The following is an 18,253-nucleotide window of genomic DNA, read 5'->3' as shown; positions in this document are numbered from 1 at the left end:
TAATTAATTTAGTTACAAATAATAAACAATACACAACCAGATTGGAGAACGGGAAAAAACATCTCCAAAAACTCTCAACCCTTACAACCCTTCTCCGACGAAGGAAACACACCCGTTTTATAACTCAATACCGGGTAGAAAGTAATCATAAATTCAATTAAATTTTCACCAATTTTCCCACCATACCCCCCCAAAAAGGCCACTAAATATATAAAATTGGGTTGTGAAAAATCATCATTCCATTCAACCAGACGATCCTCTTCTGTTGTCCGTCGTCCACACGGTGCTACAAGTAAATAGACGAGGGAGAAAAAAAGAAACAAACAACATTCCGCCACCAAACAAAAAGAGACCCATTTGGTTGGAAAACAAACCAAATAAACAAAAAGCCACTTGTGGGTGCGCTCACCATCCTCCTCTCCAACGGGGGGGTCGGGGCCTCCCAGGGGTGTGCCAATGATCGTACGCTCACCAGTGCGCATTCGTTACTCTAACTGGTACTAAATAATGTTTGGTTGAATTTTGTTTTCCTTTTTTTTAGTTTATTCTTCATGAGGTTTCCCACACGCCACTTTGGTACACGGACACCTCCACGCAATGGAGGCGCAATACAAGTACAAACGTCCGGAGTTTACCTTCCAGGCAAATGTCCGGTTCGTACGATCCGCAAGGGTTTGCGGTAGTACTGTGGCATGAATGGTTGATGTCTTTCCACAGGAAAATCTCCCTTAAACAACAAACGATCAATAAATCATTTTCACACAGTCGCGTTTTCCAGCCGCGCTTTTCTCCACCCCTCGCTTCTATACGCCAACGTTCGGCCAACGATAAATTCCACAAACAAATCCACCCATCCGGTCACGATCTACGCAAGCTACGCAAGTTTATATGGTTGGTCAAATTTTCCGTACATATTTGTCTGCGTATGTGTGTGTGTGTGTGTGTGTGGGTGAGCGTAACTATGGAAACGGATTCAATTTTCTAGCTGCAACGAAACGTGCAAACACACCAAAAAAACAAGCAATTCTCGAGTGGTCACAGTGGGGAAAATCAAATATTCTTCCGATTTCAGTTGTTTCCCGTTTTTTGGTCCCCCACGGCCTCCCTTTGCATTTTCCTCTCCGCGAGTGACTCGTTTCGGTAGGTAATGAAAATCCCTTTTTCCAACACGCGACTAATGGAAAACCGCGCTGTTGATCGATGCGCCGATGCTTCGATCGGATTGGAAACACTCGCTAACGCATTCGCGGAAGAAATACAAGGGAGAAAGGGGAAAAAAGCGGGAAAAGTAATCGAAGATGGAAAACAGTGTGCATCATCATGCCGTCACTAAATAATCAATCAACCACAAACTAATCGTATCCTCTCTCTCCCTCTTTCTCAACTCCTATTCCAATGCTGATGACGATGGCCAACGATGATGGGGCGATCTTGTATTGCGGTGTGTAACAAAACGGAAAACATCACTCACCCCCACCAAAAAACCATCAATCCGTCGCCGGTTTGCAGTGTTTACTTCGATCCCTACCTGGCAGCGGCAGCAGCAACAGCGGATCCCAACTATCGCCTGCAGGTAAGTGTCTAGCGATAAGCTTCGGATTAAAGTGTGCCTAATTGATGGGGCGTCGACCTGTAAGGGGTTTTTGTGTGCTGTGTTGGCCCTTAGTGGGTAGAGGCTTCCATTGCCGACCGTTCGTAGTATATGTCCCTTCATTAGCTAATCTTTATTGGAGTGTAAACGAACGCGTGAGAATCTGCTCCTGTTCGTGCTGTTCGAAAATTTTCCAAATGGAAGAAATGTGATCCTCTTATCATCGACAAGTTATCACGCATGTTAGGCGTCCAGTGGTCAGCAAAGTTTTGCATTTTCAATACGGTTTGATCTTGTCTTTTAAATCCGCCACGATCGGCTGCCTTGGTTACCTCGAGCGTGTACCATATTGTAAGTTTGGTGGTTCTAAAGACCATCCTTAAACAATTGCTCGTTAGTAGAGCTAAAAAGATTCAAAAATCTTGTTTGCTATTATTTTTTCGCGACTGAATGAAAATAAGGGCATTTCCCTATTGAAAAAGCTTCATTTTTCTTGTGGTTGTAAATATGTTGCTCTTGTTAAATAACAAATAAACCTTTAAATAATAAATAATATTTTTAAAAAGGAAGAAAAAATTGAAGAAAGATATATTAAACGAAGTTTAGTAATTTCTAAAATACTTCAATAAATGTCCAAAGAGAAATTTTTTGCGCAATGTTTGCAATAAAAAAAAATTAATTTACACACAACTTATGTTTTCCAAGCAATTGAAATTGAAGCAATTTTCCCAAATTGACACTTTAAAATGAATTTAAATCGTAACTTTATTTGATTTAGCTTTTTTGCTTTAAAAAGGTTGCCGACCACTGTGTTAGGCTATTAAATTACGTTGTATCGTAATTTGGATGGGAAAGGTTTTCATTTTTTTGGGACACCTGGACACATAAGCGGGTAATAGTAACAGGTGGTCTCCTTTAGCAGTGATTTAACTAACAGTAACGGCCCAGGTGTCCACTCGTTCATCCTCATCAGTTCGATCGTTATTTAGTTATGCTCAATATTGATGGGAAAACTATTCGATTTTCTGAGGAGGGGTGGGGAAAGGCCCATAAAGCAATCAACGGCTATTTACTCTTACCATCATCATTCGCGTGTGCTTTCCTTTTTGTGTCCTTTTACACTTATGACATCGGTTCGGTCATCCATCCTGCAGAACTGTGCGATGGCAAATGTTATTTGTACATATCTCTCCATTTTGCTTCAATGCATCATAACCTGTGTGTTTTTTTTGTTGCACCTCAAAATCATGCAACGTTTTGTTTTTTTCGTTTTTTCACTCTCCCACACTAAAAATGCATCACCACGAATGCAGTCAGGTGGCAGTAACATCAATCAATTTTCGATTTGTCCTTCGCCGCCAGCACGAAAAGCTAGTGTGTGCACTTCACAAAATAACGGATCGACTCTTCCCCGTGCCATAGGAATAACCACAGCAAAAGCAGAAAAAAACACCCACGATTTATGTCGAGTGAAAAATTGCGATGGAAAACTACCATCATTTTGGTAACACTATGGCACTCTCCCCTCCCCTTTTAACCCCCCTTTTTGGTGTGTGGTGGTACTTTGGATGCATGTCAGACGAGGGTTGCTCGTCACGTTTTTGGAGTTATAATATTGCCGTATCCTTCTCCCATTTTTTTCTGACTGCGCTTATAATATGTAAGAGGGATAGCAGCAGCGCGAAACATTTGGAAGCACTTGGCCCGATTGCTGCGCGGGGTTATTTATTTGATACTTTTTGTCATGTAGAATGCGGAAGTATAACCCCATTGAGTGGTGTTTTATTTTTTCCGTTTTCATCCCCACCTACCCTAGTAAAGGTGCTGTGACTGCTGACGGTAGTTGCATTTTTTTCCCGGTTGACATTTTTACCGCACCGAATGGCAGGATGACTCGATCGGTTTATTATCATTTTTTTTTGGTTGCCTCAACGTGCAAAAGTTGATTTGTTGCTATGCTACTCATCAGTATCTCGTTTCGTTCACGCTCTTACCAACCACACGATTGCAATCAATCCCAATTTTGCAAGAAGCATGCGACCGCCGAACTCTTAAAAATGTGATTTTTTACGTGACGTGTGTTTTTTTTTGCAAAAATGTTTGTTTGCTTCAAATTTTGTTTATATTTGTGCGTGTGTGTGTTTTGCAATGTAAGGTATTCGCTCGAGCCGCGGGGTGGTTTGTTTTTCTATTTTCATCCATATTTTTACAAATCACCGGGCGTCTCCATCGGTACTCGATCATCGGATTATTTGACACTAAAATACGGTTATTTTATTGGTTACCTATTTTTGGGACCAATCTGTTTTTATATATATATATACTATTTCCCAAACCCTCACATACAAATATACACTTTATTTTGATGCAAATTTCGTAATACCCCCTTTCCCCTCCGTAGAACGTTAGGTGAAAAAAACTGAAATAAATGCCACCTGTCAACGGTGAAATGACTTTTCCAACTAAATTTTCGCTCCATTTGCAATTTGAAACAGCAACGGGCACAAAAAAAACGGATGCAGCATTCAGAAACCAATCTGCTCCACCATTATGCTTACCCACCCACTTAATGTTTCCTGGTAGCAATTAGATTAAAGGGAAACTTTTTTGTTACCTTTTCTTTTTTACTTTCACACACGTTTAGCAGCATTTTATCATTTGTTTATGTGCTGTTGGTGCGCGCTTGTTGTTGTTTACGTTTTTTTTGTCATTCACCATTTTGCAAACCACTAATCGTGCTGCAGGAAATGAGAACAGTAAAAATAAAACATTCGCATAGGAGATTAATTTTTAGTAAAGCAAAAAAAACAATATAAATTTCCACCATCATACTAATGGGCTAATAAAAAAGCTAGTTGATGAATCGATTTCCCTCACGATAAATTATTACTTTTACGCGCGCGCGAGAAAACTGAAGTACAACACACGCAACAACAAAAAAAAAGAAAACACAAAATGTATTTGCTTTATGATTGATCGATTTCCTTTGCTGCTGCGTGCTTTTTGAGTAGAAAACACCTCCGGCGAATCGGTACGGATGAAATTATTCATCAATCAATGAACAAAACGGCGTGCCCGAATCGGGCACAATGTGTACAACAGTTGGAACAGGAAAGAAAAGTGAATTGCACTGTGCTACTTTTGCTTGCTTTTCTTATTTATAAATTGCGAACGATCGAGGCCCCCCTTCCCGCGTGTCATCCAAACGTCTTAATGGGAAATGAAAATAAATTTGTCTTCATCGGTAATAATTTCTGACGCGGAACCAACATCATAATTGAGTTTCGATTGTCTGCTAGAATTTTCTTCCATTCCCCGATAGCGAGAGAGAGAGAGTGAGCACACTGTCTCTGAGTTATCCTGCGAGTGGGCCAAAACTGATCGATGGAACTCGTCAAAAGATCAAAACCTACTAAAACTACTAGCCTTCCCCATTGTGTGAGGTACACACAGGCACCCACACGTACCGTTTCCATGCCAGAGGAAAACAAACAAAAAAAACAAGGAAATCTCACTCAACTAAAGCCGAAAAGCTCGAGCCGTACAACAATTTTCCCGCACGGCCGGGCAAAATCCATTTCATCTTCCATTAGCTTCCACACCGTAATTCGATTCGGGATTCCAATTCCATTCCATTTCCAACCAGGCAAGGGGGGAGAATTCTGTTCAAGGGGAAAGAAGCAATTCGATCAGGTTGCGACGACCGATAACGCATCGATGCGTTCGGTATGCTCATGTTTTTCGTAGTTGCAAGTGAAATCAAGGGGCAGAGCATTGTGCTTGAAACATTCTCGCACGAGAACACATAAGCCGAGCCACAGCCGAGTACTTCTTTGTTTGTGGGTGAATTTATGTATATCTATATAAGCGAGTGTTTGCCCACCTGCGTGAAACCGTCCTCCGTTCCATTCCAGCCGACACGACGGCGCAGGATAATCTACGCAATGATGTCGCAAATGTGCTCCAACCAAACAGCGCAACTGAGACAGCGACCCTGAGGAGAGCACCTCACAACCGTTCAGCTCAGCTCAGCAAATGGAAAATGGAACAATCAGCCTCACATGAAATGCAATCAAATTTGGAATCAATTTCAATTCCGAAAACCACACTAACCTACCCCTAAAACCTGTAGCCAGGAGCAAGCTGTACCGTCTCGCTTCCGGACCGACCGGTTCGTTGCGATTGTCTTCCAACTCCAAAAAGGGGCCTTTTGTTTCTACAAATACCCGACACCATGTATGTGTCGGTCCGGTTTTGTGCGAGTAGTAGGTGCCAGTGATTCGCAGTACAATGAGCAGCTAATGCCACCGTCAACGTCACATTCAATGTGCTCAAATCGGTCCGGTACGTTGTTGCTCCAGTGTTCACAATAGTGTTCCAGTGTTCTGCAACGTACAAATGCAACAGGATGATGCTTGAATTTTATCTCGATACGGGAAAATCGTTTGAAAATGATCCGACAGATACCGGCCCTTGTATGTGGACACATGCGGCTGTTCACTGGGAAATCGTTTCGAGCCGAGAGTTCACCCCATCCCGCCATACTCTATTGGCTTCGAAGTTGGGACAATGAAAACAAATTCATCCACTTCCCATATTGTGCGTCAAACGGCAAGGTTGCGGTGGCTACGTACTACTGAAAATCGAAATCCGAAAATATCCGGCCCCCATCCAGTCGCTACTATCTTTTGATGGTGCGCTCTTATGAGATTTTTGAACTACACGTCTCCCCCAAATAGCGGTGCGTTCAAACGCACGATCTACACGACCGAACCAACCTGTCCAATGTGTGACGGTTGCCGACCCTATACCTTTGCCGACCGATCCATGCCAGTGGTGGTTAAAATTTTGGCTAAATCACGGGCATCGTTTTACCGTCGATTAGAAGCAATTTCCCGCTGGGATAGCGATCGAAATATGGCCCTTCTTGGGGATGGAAGCTACTCTGCTGCGGAGGTGAGTGTTGCTTCACGCGCGCCACCCATTTGCTAATGGTGGAACGAAATGAATGTATGTCAATCGAGCAGCAACAGCAGCGTATCCCCGTGAAACATGGCAGACTTTAGAACGTAGCTGGGTTTCTCTCCATCGAGGCATATTAGATGGGTTTCACGGTTCAGTAGCCTTCCCGAGGCGGAATACAATTAACCCACGGTCTGTTTCTCGTTTAAGCGCGATTTTGGAGGAGTTGTGTACACCCAGGTGCCCAGGACACATTGCTCTGGCAGCTTATTTTGAGGTGCTGATGTTTAGGGTAGGGGAATTAATGTATGTTTGGGGTATAATTGAAAATGTCAATACATTTGAGGGATCGAATCAATCAACGGTGATGTATTTGTATAATCAATTTGGGTGGATTTTGAATGAAGATATTTCTAGCGTCCTAAAATATTGGAGGTTTTGTGGATTTTCGGGATATTGTTTAAATTAATTTTTTGTTCTACATTTAGCAAAATCCTTTTGCCCGTTACATCTGTTGATTGGTGGCCGTAATAAAATCTCCAACAAAATAAATATTTTTTTTTTTAATGTACAAAAATCGTGGTTTGGAGAAAAAAAATCCTGCACCGTAGAGTCGTTGTTGAGGATAAAAAAAGAAACGGAACTTACCACCTTTTAATATAAAGCTTTACTAAATTAAAGCTACTTATTTCTCGATATACAAAAACAATAAATTAGAGGTACCCTTGTTCATAATATCCATAATTTCAACCAACAACGTTATTCCATTAAAAAAAAACATTTTGATTTTAAGCTCATGAGGTTTGGTGCCGCTCATGAATTAAACAACCACACGAGGCAACATATGCGTATAAAAGCATTTTCGGGGTATCCAAAACCCAAACCCACAGCGCCAAAAAAGAGAAAAATTTAATCAAAGGTTAAACTCGAGGAAATTTTTTCAAAAAAAAAAGACGGCCATTTTACAAAACATGATTACATTGCAATTTCTCCTCTTTCAGGTATATTAAGCACACACACAGACAAGCAAATATTAAAGCACATGTTTAAAACGATTAAATTAATTATCCCCGAAAAAACCCAAAATGACACCTCCCCCACCCATTCTACAACAGTACTTAATTTTGCATTTTCTCTCTCTCTCTTTTCTCTCTCGTTCCATCTGCGCAATGGTTTTTTTATTTTGTTTGTTTTTTGTGTTCGATTTTTCCTTGTTTTGCGTTTAATGACAACAGGCTGCTAAACCAGTGACGGAGGTTCAAGCACAACCTACCATTTTGAACGTAAGTATCCATTAATTTATTTCCAATCTTTTATTGAAAATATTTGACCACAGCTCGGTACCATTGTGAATGTTGTAAAATGGAAGCTGCTGCTTCTTGATTAAGGCGAGGAAGGAGGAAAAACCACAGAACAAAACACAAACGGTTGTCGTTTCCTTTGGTTTTGAACGTTGGACTAAAACGGTTTCCCGTTCTTCCGAACGCAAATCAATTTCCTAATCGCCTCTCCGAAGAACGCCACAACGTTTTGGAGTCAAAGCATTCGAAACTGCTCATTAACTCAAGCGCTGTGGCCAATTACACGATTCGTAGCATCTAATCGCTGCCCTCCTACATATCGATATCGATATGGCGCTGTGTGGTGCTCGAGATCCGAGCTCGCCCAGTCAGGCATCGCATCGTATACCGGACGGATACCGGACGGAGTGCTTATCCACCAGCACTCTTACACTGCAAATATTGCAAAGCTCAGCTAAACTTTATCAATCGTTCCGAAATTCGTGCCGATGAATAGGATCAATCGCTTTTTGGGAGATCACTTCAACAGGGGAAGTGGGGTATTTGGGGGGATTTTGGTGGAAAGCCACGAGTCACTCAATCCGGTACTTGATACACTTTCGGACGAACACAACTACTCTCAGACAGGGCGAGTCGCGATAAAGGGAAAACCTCCATTCCGACCATCATTAGAACCACCAAACCATCCCTTTTATTTATGTGTAAGTGTGTTTTTGCTTGTATTCCAAACCCTCCCGGGGGAAAAAGCAAAACGCAAGAAATGTAATTCGTTTGTAGCATTATTCCATACCCCAGCAGAAGCTCCACCAGCAGCAGCATGCCACGGAAATTCAGCGATCCTTCCACACAAACTGAAAGGGAAAACGGTGCTCTCGTTTTAATGAATTAATAAATTAGCATTATTTATTGCCGTTCAATGCGAGCAACACGCACAAAACGTTGCCCTTTACCCAATTGCCACCGAATAGGCATCATCCAGGCGCACAGCCGTTTTTTTGGGGGTCTAATTAAGCGGAACAGATGAAGCAATAATTTTTGCTCACCTCAAGCGCACCCCCTCCAAACATCAGAAGCGAACGCTGTGATCGCTTGTGTAGTGTTTGATGGGAGTAGAATAATTTTCCGGCGGATTTGATTTTTCCGCAATGGGACCGGCGCCGTCCGGGACACACTCCGAAAGGATAAGCCGCCAGATACTTGTTCGCGCATAAATGAAGAAATATCTTCGTGTTTTGTGTGCTGTTTGTTTGTGTGCTTTATACATTGCGTTGCAAAAATGATCACCACAACCGAATTTTGTTTTTTTTTATGTTTGGATAAGAAATCAAAATAAAAAAATTAATTCACTTTCATTTGTAATCAAACAATTCAGAATGATAAAGTGCCAAACTTTAGATTCGTTTAGGTTTTTTTTTTTTCTTGAATGTCTGAATGAATGAATTAATAACGTGAAGATTTTCTAATCAGGAGATCCTCCATTAGAATTAATTACTTAGAAAAATTGTTTAGAAACGCTTTTTGATATTAGTGCCTAAGTGTCAAAGGGACCTAAGAAAAATAAACTTTACAGGGCAGCAACTTCAAGCTCCTGAAAAGCCTAATATTAATGTCCGCAGTATGCCAAAAATTGAATTAATTGAATTAATTCCTCTTGACAGTAAGAACAGTCTTGCCTAAATGAAGGCTTCAACCTGCATGGAAAATAAGGTGCTGACGCTTGTGTAGGTTCAGATAAAGCTTCAAAGTTGGTTTTCTTAGATGTCCTTGTACATATCCTGATTCATCCTTTTTGACTTCATCTTAGTCTCTGATAGCAATAACAACAAAAACTGTGTGAAGCTATTATTTTGAAGCGTAGTGTAGCAATGTTGGCTGAGAAAAAGATAAATGCGTTCCTGTTGTATCATTGCCCCTCTCCCCATGTTATCGGTGTTGGGATATTCCATTTGTTAGCTAATAACATTCATTAGTCAGGCAAGGGAGTGGGAAAAACATATCCCTCCGTACAACGACAATCATCATGATGCCGCAGAAAGGTGTTATGCAAGGCACGTGCTATCATGTCTTTCCCAACTCCCCCCTCCATGCAGGACATGATGCGACGGTGATAATCCTTGTGAAAGAGGAAACACATGATGTGTTGTAAAAATTATGGCTTTTTACGCGCCTCACATTGCTGATAACAGTCACTCGGGCGCCTCAAAAAACGTGTTCTATCTTACAAAGCAACGCCCGCCATTTTGTCAAGCAACACACAAAATATTACCTTCAAAGTATATATAATAGAAACAATTTTCTTATTCCTCAATCCCAACTGTGGGGAGGAGTATAAAAGTCAACAAACTCCCCGGGGGGGAAAAGATTAGCATATTTCATTTCGGAAAATTATCTCCAAATTAGACGATTACGGTGGGCGATTATGAACATTATCTTTCATCAGTCATCTTCTATTATCATAATCGTCGATAAATAAGCAAATTAGATCCAATCTAACCGTTCATCGTACAAGATTTGCATGTTTCTGTGTGAACACGTGGCAAAACTTCTTATTCTTAGGTAGGAAAAAGTGATGCCAGCTTTCGAGTCTCGGAAAGTCTCGGAAAGTATCAAATTTTCATTCCCTGAATGAGGGAAAATCAGGCTCGCATAAAAGGGGACCCGGGGGAGAGAGTTCCTTGGTGATAACCCCGGGCGGGAGAGAAACTCACCCATTTCACTCCTAAACAAACTCATGTAACTCATGCACACATATGTTCACCTTCATCCTTTCACCTCATCAACCGTACTACCGGAGCAAATCATTCCCTAATCGTGTAAAAGGTCGACCAACCGAATCAAGCGGAATAGAGCTCTCCCTCACAAACACACACGTACCACCAACATCATCATCATCATTGAATTCCTTTCGGATCTTGGGAAGGAAACTCGATCCCGATGAGCGGCCTAACCAGCTGTAAGAATCTACCTCGGATGAAGTAATTTAATTTGCACATTTTATCCGCCTGCTTCCGGTGATGCAGGGAGTTCATCCACCAAAAACATACGGGAGCGCTGAAACGGGCAAGTGTGTGTGTGTGTGTGCTTGGTGGCGGTGCTTTTACTACTTGCCATTTTCCGTACAATACGGAGGGGGTTGGGGGAGGCGATAATCGATGACTAACTTTTCCTTCAACGGGAGCCACACAAAATATTCTCTTCGCTGCCTTTTTTCGTACACTTTCTCCGGCACTGGAACGAAACCGTACGGTTAGAGGATTTCATTAACGTGTTGGAATAGAATCCTTCTTCTGCAATGTGGTGGTGGATCTTTTGGTACCGACCGAAAGAAAACGTTAGACGGAGAAAAATGGGGATAAGGGCAGAGTACAAGCGGAAGTGGTTGAGTGAATTGAGTTTTGAATTTTTGATGGAATACTTTGATTATTGGAAAATACAACAGAGGGTGAGAGAGAAAATGCGCCTGAAGAAAGTTGTACGGCGGGGCGCGTATGGATGTGTTTGATTACATTTAACCGATTGATTCTACTTGTGTTCGCAGGCGTTAAAGTTAACCTTTCTGGTGGCAAGAAGTTTTTAGTTTTATTTTTTCACATTGCTTCACCTTCCTTCCATTTGCTACAGGCTGCAGCACCGTTGCTGAAGACACCACTTTCGCAGGCACAAGCACAAGCGCAGGCATACTCCGCAGCAAGCTATACGGCCGCAGCAGCACGTGCATATGGGGCAGCAGCTGCTGCAGCTCAACCAACCGTTGCCGGTTACACGACAGTCGCTGGGTAAGTGTGCAGCTTGTGCTATAAAGCAGTCGACAAAAAGGAAGCAGACTTAGCACCGTAATGATTAATACCTTTGGTCCCCTCCCCATTAAACAGATACGGACGTGCGGAGTATCCTGATCCATATCTAGGACACGGTATCGGACCCGTACCCGGCTATGCGGTAAGTTGTAATCCTTATCATTAGTAGCTTTTATAGCTAAAGAGGAAACTAAGAAAAAAGAATTTACTATCCTTTTTTATCGTTTTTTTTAGGCTACCATATATCGAGGAGGATACAACCGTTTTGCCCCATACTAAGGCAAAAAAGGCTGGTAAAGAATAGAGAACAGCTCTACAACAAGAGAAGAAGCAAAAAAAATACGCCCAAATGATACAACCTAGAATGCTTCCTTCCTTCCCGGACCTTCATGCCCGCCCCCCAAAAAAAGCAGCAGCCAAAAAAGCTCACCGTGTGCTTTCGTGGGCTTGTAAGGACAACTATAAGCGTACTTCTTAACGCTCTTAGCAGTAGTATATATATCCTTGCAGTGGATATATAGAAAGGACACAAGTTAGCAAGCCATCGACAAGCAAATGGACGCGTACGGAACATTATTAGGTGTTTTTTTTTCTTTTTTTGCGTAATTTTGTTTTTTTTTTCGCGATACAAAGAAAAAACAAGTTTTCTTTTCCTCATATTACTATCAAAATCATCACTTTTTGTAGATGATATTTGTTTGCTTAATTTGTTCGGAAGTTCCTGCCCCGGTTAATCGAACGGACGCGTCATAGTGTAATGTTGTGCAAAAGTGCAAACTACCGAAAGTGTAACCGAATGCAGCTAAACCAAGCGCACAATGTAACATTGAAACCAAAGCACAAAATGGAAAGGATATTACAAACAAAAAAAAAGGTGGGGAGACGCTCACACTTCCAAAAGCTCCTCCTCTCCGTTTCAGGGAGAATCGAAAGCACAATACACATACTACGCGCACGCACAAGAAAAGGATAAAACTCAGAAACATTGAGCCCCTAGACATCACAAAACAATCCACTGTTATGCAGCTGGAAAGGATGCATATTGTGGCATTACGATTAGCATCACGATTAGCATCACGTGAACACGAAAAGTGACTCAATTATGCTTATAGCCATTCGATTTTTTTTTGCTTTCGTTTATATCTCTTAAGAATTAGGCTTAATGTATCGTTTTGTTTTTTTTTTCATGCTCGCGTCTCTTTTGGCTTAGGATTAGGTTACCTCGAAAAAGGGGTTGTTTTTTTTTAATTCGTCTTCTACCAGGGATTACTTCTACTTCCACTAGTAGCGAGCACTTTTGCTTTATAAATATCTACCAATTGCTTCACCAGTAGTAGCACAGGGCAGCTCTCTACGGATAGTGCAAAATGGTGTTGTTCTTCCAATGAATCTAACGAACGTGATGGCGAATGGTTGGAACAAACATTTCAATTCCCATTATGCCGGCAAACACATCACAATGGAAGAACATAAACAAACATGCAATTTTGTTGATATTTTTAAAAACACCAAAGAAACGTGAAAACATACAGAAAACGAAATCCCTTAGCTCGGTAAAGGATATCAAGCAAGAAGTCGTAAATCGTGAATCAAGTGCGGGAACTTTCGTAACCCCACAAACCAAGAATCTCTCAGTTGCGAATATTTGAAAGTGTCGTGAGAAGTGTTTCAATAAGTCTATTTGATAAGTTTATTGTTTGTCTCAAGTGTGTAGGTTTTTTTTTCTTTATATTATCGTTCTGCGCTATACACGTTCGTATACAATGTTTTGATAAGAGTTCGTTTTTTTTTGTTTCGTTTGTGTTCATTTGCCTTTATGAATACTCCTCAGTAAAACAAAACAAATGTTGCTCTGCGATTTGCTGAGCTTACAGTGATTATCATTGAGATGTAATAATACATGTGTCTGTTTTGTAGTACACAGCAAACAAACACGATATGATGCTCAACTTCCACCCTCATCTCACAAACTTCACAAGGATCATCTTGTGCCGCGTTCAAATTGAAAAAAAAACATTATGTTGCCCTGTACCGATGGATGCTTTTTGTTGTGTACAGTGTGTTTCATACGTATACTTTTATTTCCTTCGGATGTACTATCAGTGTGCTATAGATACAGATTTGTGATAAAAAAAAACGTATCCCATTTTGGATAGGATTTAATATACGCGCCAACAGACACACAATCTTCCGTACTACTTCCGTAAAAAAAAAAACAAACGAAACCCAATTAAAAATAACACATCGCACAATTTAGCTAATCGTGCACACTGTTATAAGATCGTTGGTTTAATATGTTATGTCTTCTACCAAAAAGAAAAAAACACACACATACACCTCGTTCTTTATGCACAAAATATGTTTAGCTTAGGTTTTGGTTTTTTTTGGCTTCCAACATGCGTCGTATTATTGTCGCATTACTAAAACAAAGAGGCATCTACTATTAAAGAATGGGCGACAAAATAGATGTCTCCTTTTAATCTGTGCAAAACGATTATTGAGACGAATATGGGAAAACTCCTCTCCTGTAAAGCTACCATAGTCAAATGTGTTCCTCCTTTATGATCAATTTGATCGCACAAACAGTAACACACAGTAGTTTGCTCTTCCATTTGTTCTGATTGTGACCATATTCGGTGAAATTTTCAGGGTTCGTCTGGAACCGTAAAATGTTAATATAGCGATGCAAAGTAACGCCATAAACGCTCAAAAAGTAGCTTCATTTGGTGAAGTTTGAGGTACGATTTTTCCCGCAACTCCTTTAAGCATATGAAGCAACAGTAATTTAAACGTATGGAACCCCATTTAGATACTAGGTGTAGCCGAGATGTAGTGATTAAGTGATGTGCAGAAATGCTCCCTTCCCCGTTGTAGAAATCTCAACCGCTGGATGAACGAGAATAGTGTTGTGTATGTGTAATTTCAAGTGGAAAAACCGCAAAACAAAACCAACCGCGCCAATTCAATATACGAACAAGAACAGGAGAAGCTGCTGCTAACTATACTGATGTGTGTGTGTGTGTGTGTAAAAAAATTGTGCGTAAGTGTATTCTCTTTTCTTTTCCTGTGAGTCCGTGCGGTGGAAGAGATCCAGTCACGTGAACGTCCCTTTTTTCCGCGTTCACTACCAAGCAGTGAATAGAAAACTCATTAAATAATTAAACAAACAGAAATCCAAAGCCATTATACGCATCCTTAGAATAGAGCAAGCCAGTAGAAAAGAAGGAAAAAAGATAAAGAAAGAGAGAAAACAGAAAGCTATTAATTAATTGTAACCAATTAAAAGCGTAATTCAGGTGAGAAAATGGTAAGAACAAAAAAAATACATTTCATGCTTGAAGAAGAAAGAAGAAAAAAATCAAGAAGGCAGAAAATAATGCGAGTAAAATACATAAAACGCACATTTGCAAAAACAATGAAAAACGAAGAAGAAGAAGAAAAAATCGCAAACATAACCAAGATGCAAGTGAGCGAAAAAGAAAAATACAAATATCGTAAAACGCGTCTCTCAAAGTGACGAACGCAGCCATATTAATCATTAGTCGGCGCATCGCAACGTTATCCGTTGTTTTGCATTATATTTTGTTTTTTTTTTTTATTACATATTTTTTATTACTATTTTATCGTAATTCTAAGCTACATACGCATAGTACATTTTTAAGCAACACCATCTACCTATTTGTTTGTGTATTGGGCACGCATTGTTTTAGTCAGTTCAGTTTTCGTTTTGCTTTTTTTTTGTAAGTCACTACGTATTTTCGTCTTTTGTTCAGCAAGATTTGTTTTCTCTTAGCGCTCCATTGGAACAATTTGTTTCATTCTCAGCTTTGAAACATGCCCAGTGTTCGGCCCCAATGATCATGTATCTTTCTTCAATTGAATCTCAAAGCTTCTTCCACTACGCTTTTCATATCGAAGTATAATTTCGATCGAGCTTAACAATGAAAGTCCATTTTTATTCGTTTTTTTTTTGTACGGCTGACCTTTTAATGATTGGCTTTGATTTGATATCACGGAACAGCAGATGGTAATGTTGCTGCGTTTGTGAAAGTAGCTTTAACATACTTCCAATTTTAGGCGCGAGAATGTAAGCAGGATGAAAATTCCGGAAAACCCAGCACACCAACACATTCGCTTCCTCTTTTGTGGGAAGCGTAATGCCATTAATGCTAACGGTTCGGACCGAAATGAAGCTCAAAAGAAACATTACTGTTAAAACGAAACAAAAGGAAAAAAACAATGGAAAGGCTCCCACTCTTAGCCGTACATGAAAAAATATACATATAAAGACTTATGCTAAAGAAAAAAAAGAAACGATACAAATTGATTGCCACCGCCGCATCCACCTAGTAACTTACTTCCTTCCTTCCCTTTTATCTTCCCGTTCTGTGTACTAGTTAGTAGTCTTCTAGTGCTGCGTCACCGAAACGGCACACTGAAGCTGCGTGCGAAAAATAAAAAGAATAGATTCGATATATTAATATGAAAATATCTCTAAAGCGCACCACTCCCCCCAAAAAAAAAATCATACATAAACACATAAAAACACACGGACAAGTACACACTTAGCAGCACTGGAGAAGGCGCAAAGTCTAAGAAATAGAGAGAAGAAAGAACATTGCGAACGTGACGGATACGGTGATAAATGACAAGATAAGAAGAAAAAAGCATATTAAAACTAAAACAAAAAAAAATGCAAGCAAGCAACCCGCAATGTTAGAAAGATACATTTTAAGAAAATAAAATAAACAAACAAAATACGAGAGCAAAGATTAAAGAAATGCATCTCGTTTTCGCCAAATTATTAATATAAATAGAAACAAACAAACAAAAGCATACACGCAGACATGAAACATGAAAACAAAACAAAACAAAAAAAAAGAACACGTGACAAAACAATGCGCAAAACAAAAAAGTATATAAATTTATTCTTACTCAATAGTGTTTAATGGTGAATAATGCGAAAGAAGGCGCAGCCAGGACAAACCGGTGTGAGTGGGTACATGTGTGTGTTTATGAAATTGACATTGAAGTTGAAGGACGATGCAGATTGCTCTCTAGTTCTTTCTTGAATATAGAAGACAGTAAACCGTCACCTTGCAGTGGAGCCACAAAGATGGTTTGAAATGTTGCGGAAATCCTTTTCGTTAATTTTAATTTGCATCAAATTGCAATCCACAAAAACACAAGAACAAAACCAAATCTAAACAAATAAACAATAGAACAAGGTTGGGAAAGTATAGCTACACGTAAAGGAGCTCAATAATATAGTCAGCACACAAACAAAAGGATAAAGCATTAGCAAAGAAATAGAACCAAATCACAATCATAAAAGCAAGGTAACACGAGCGAAAACACAAACCCCACCAGAAGGGATTAATAATGTGTTTACAATAGAATTTGTTTCCCAATGTCATACAATTCTTCCAATTCCGTTTGAACCCCTGTTAGAGAAGGGTGTAATAAAGAAAAGGATTTCTTGTTGATCAACATCACACGCACAGCCCCCAAAAACAGCAACATACAGAAGGATTTTAGAGACATGAAAAATGAACGATCACACCACTCGCAAAATGAAAACCCACTCTTCAAAGTCAAAGATAGTAGAGTAATGCAGTAATTTGTAAGTATAACAAAACAAACAAAATAGTAGGTGCCAGCAAAACAAAATATAAGAAGAAGAAAAAAAACAACAAAATGTACTGTTCAAACGTATCTGAGCAACAAGTGTTGAATGCACAGACGAAAAGAAAACAAAAAAAAACTTGCAACTAGAAACTTTAAAAACCCATGGAAAATGCTAAACAGTAGGAGGTGGAAAACACAAAACAGTAAACAGTTTGTTCTGTAAACACATAAAACAGCAACAACAGCAAAAAAAAACGTACACACTACTCACAAAACACACACAATTTCACCAACATCATATTCTTCTTTTTTTTGTAATAAAATTTTCATAAAATGCCAATGCCGTTTAATTGAGTTTCATTACTACTTGTCCAAGAACGTATCCGAAGAAATAAATTATTGTTGTATGGTTATTTTGAATAATAATAATAATAAATATTACCTTTCCTTCCATTCATTCGTTGAAATTACCATTTTCACTTTGTGTAACTGAAATTATTACTGTTGAAAGAAAAACGTTTATTTACATTAGAGATGAGAATAACAACTCTTTTTAGTGAGTCAACTCAGAGTGAATGAGTCGTTATTAGGAATCAGCTCGTTTAACGACTCATTTCGGAGTCATAAAAAACCCAGCATAAACGTATAAGCCACGAGGCTCAAAGGGCCCCAAAATTTTTGGCGCTTCCTCCGATCGGTCATAACGGATCTATGCCAGTGATGTCAAACTCATTTTGGCTTGCGGGCCAGTTTGAAAGCAAAAATTATCTTGCGGGCCAAGATAAGTCAGAAGGGGTGGGAGAAGTCGGAAGGAAATAAAATTCAACAGTTGTTTGGACTATAAAAGGGATTAGACTATAAAACCTTTAGACCCTTTAGACTATAAAAGGGAGAGCGTATTACTGAAGTGTAAAAGAGTACACACACAACATATACAAATAATTCCTCGATTTTCTAAGCTAAACCTCACTCAA

The 18,253-nt window shown here is 39.8% G+C and overlaps 1 protein-coding gene across 24 annotated transcripts in view; it reads left to right on the top strand.

Annotated features, from left to right (window-relative positions):
• The window catches only part of LOC125770426 (protein lingerer), a 197,147-nt gene extending 179,528 nt beyond the window's left edge, over positions 1-17,619 (top strand). For 22 of the 24 annotated variants that reach the window (XM_049439996.1, XM_049439999.1, XM_049440005.1 and 19 more), the window contains 5 exons: positions 1,510-1,573; positions 7,789-7,836; positions 11,476-11,630; positions 11,727-11,793; positions 11,886-17,619. In XM_049439996.1, coding sequence (XP_049295953.1) covers positions 1,510-1,573; positions 7,789-7,836; positions 11,476-11,630; positions 11,727-11,793; positions 11,886-11,930 — 379 coding nt within the window. In that variant the 3' untranslated portion in view covers positions 11,931-17,619. The remainder of the gene's footprint in view (positions 1-1,509; positions 1,574-7,788; positions 7,837-11,475; positions 11,631-11,726; positions 11,794-11,885) is intronic. The other 2 variants (XM_049440000.1, XM_049440006.1) reach the window with 1 other exon arrangement.
• The last annotated feature ends 634 nt before the right edge of the window (positions 17,620-18,253 follow it).

The sequence above is a fragment of the Anopheles funestus genome, chromosome 3RL (assembly GCF_943734845.2).
Source record: "Anopheles funestus chromosome 3RL, idAnoFuneDA-416_04, whole genome shotgun sequence".
Classification (NCBI taxonomy): domain Eukaryota; kingdom Metazoa; phylum Arthropoda; class Insecta; order Diptera; family Culicidae; genus Anopheles; species Anopheles funestus.
This window is presented reverse-complemented; position numbering and strand designations above follow the sequence as displayed.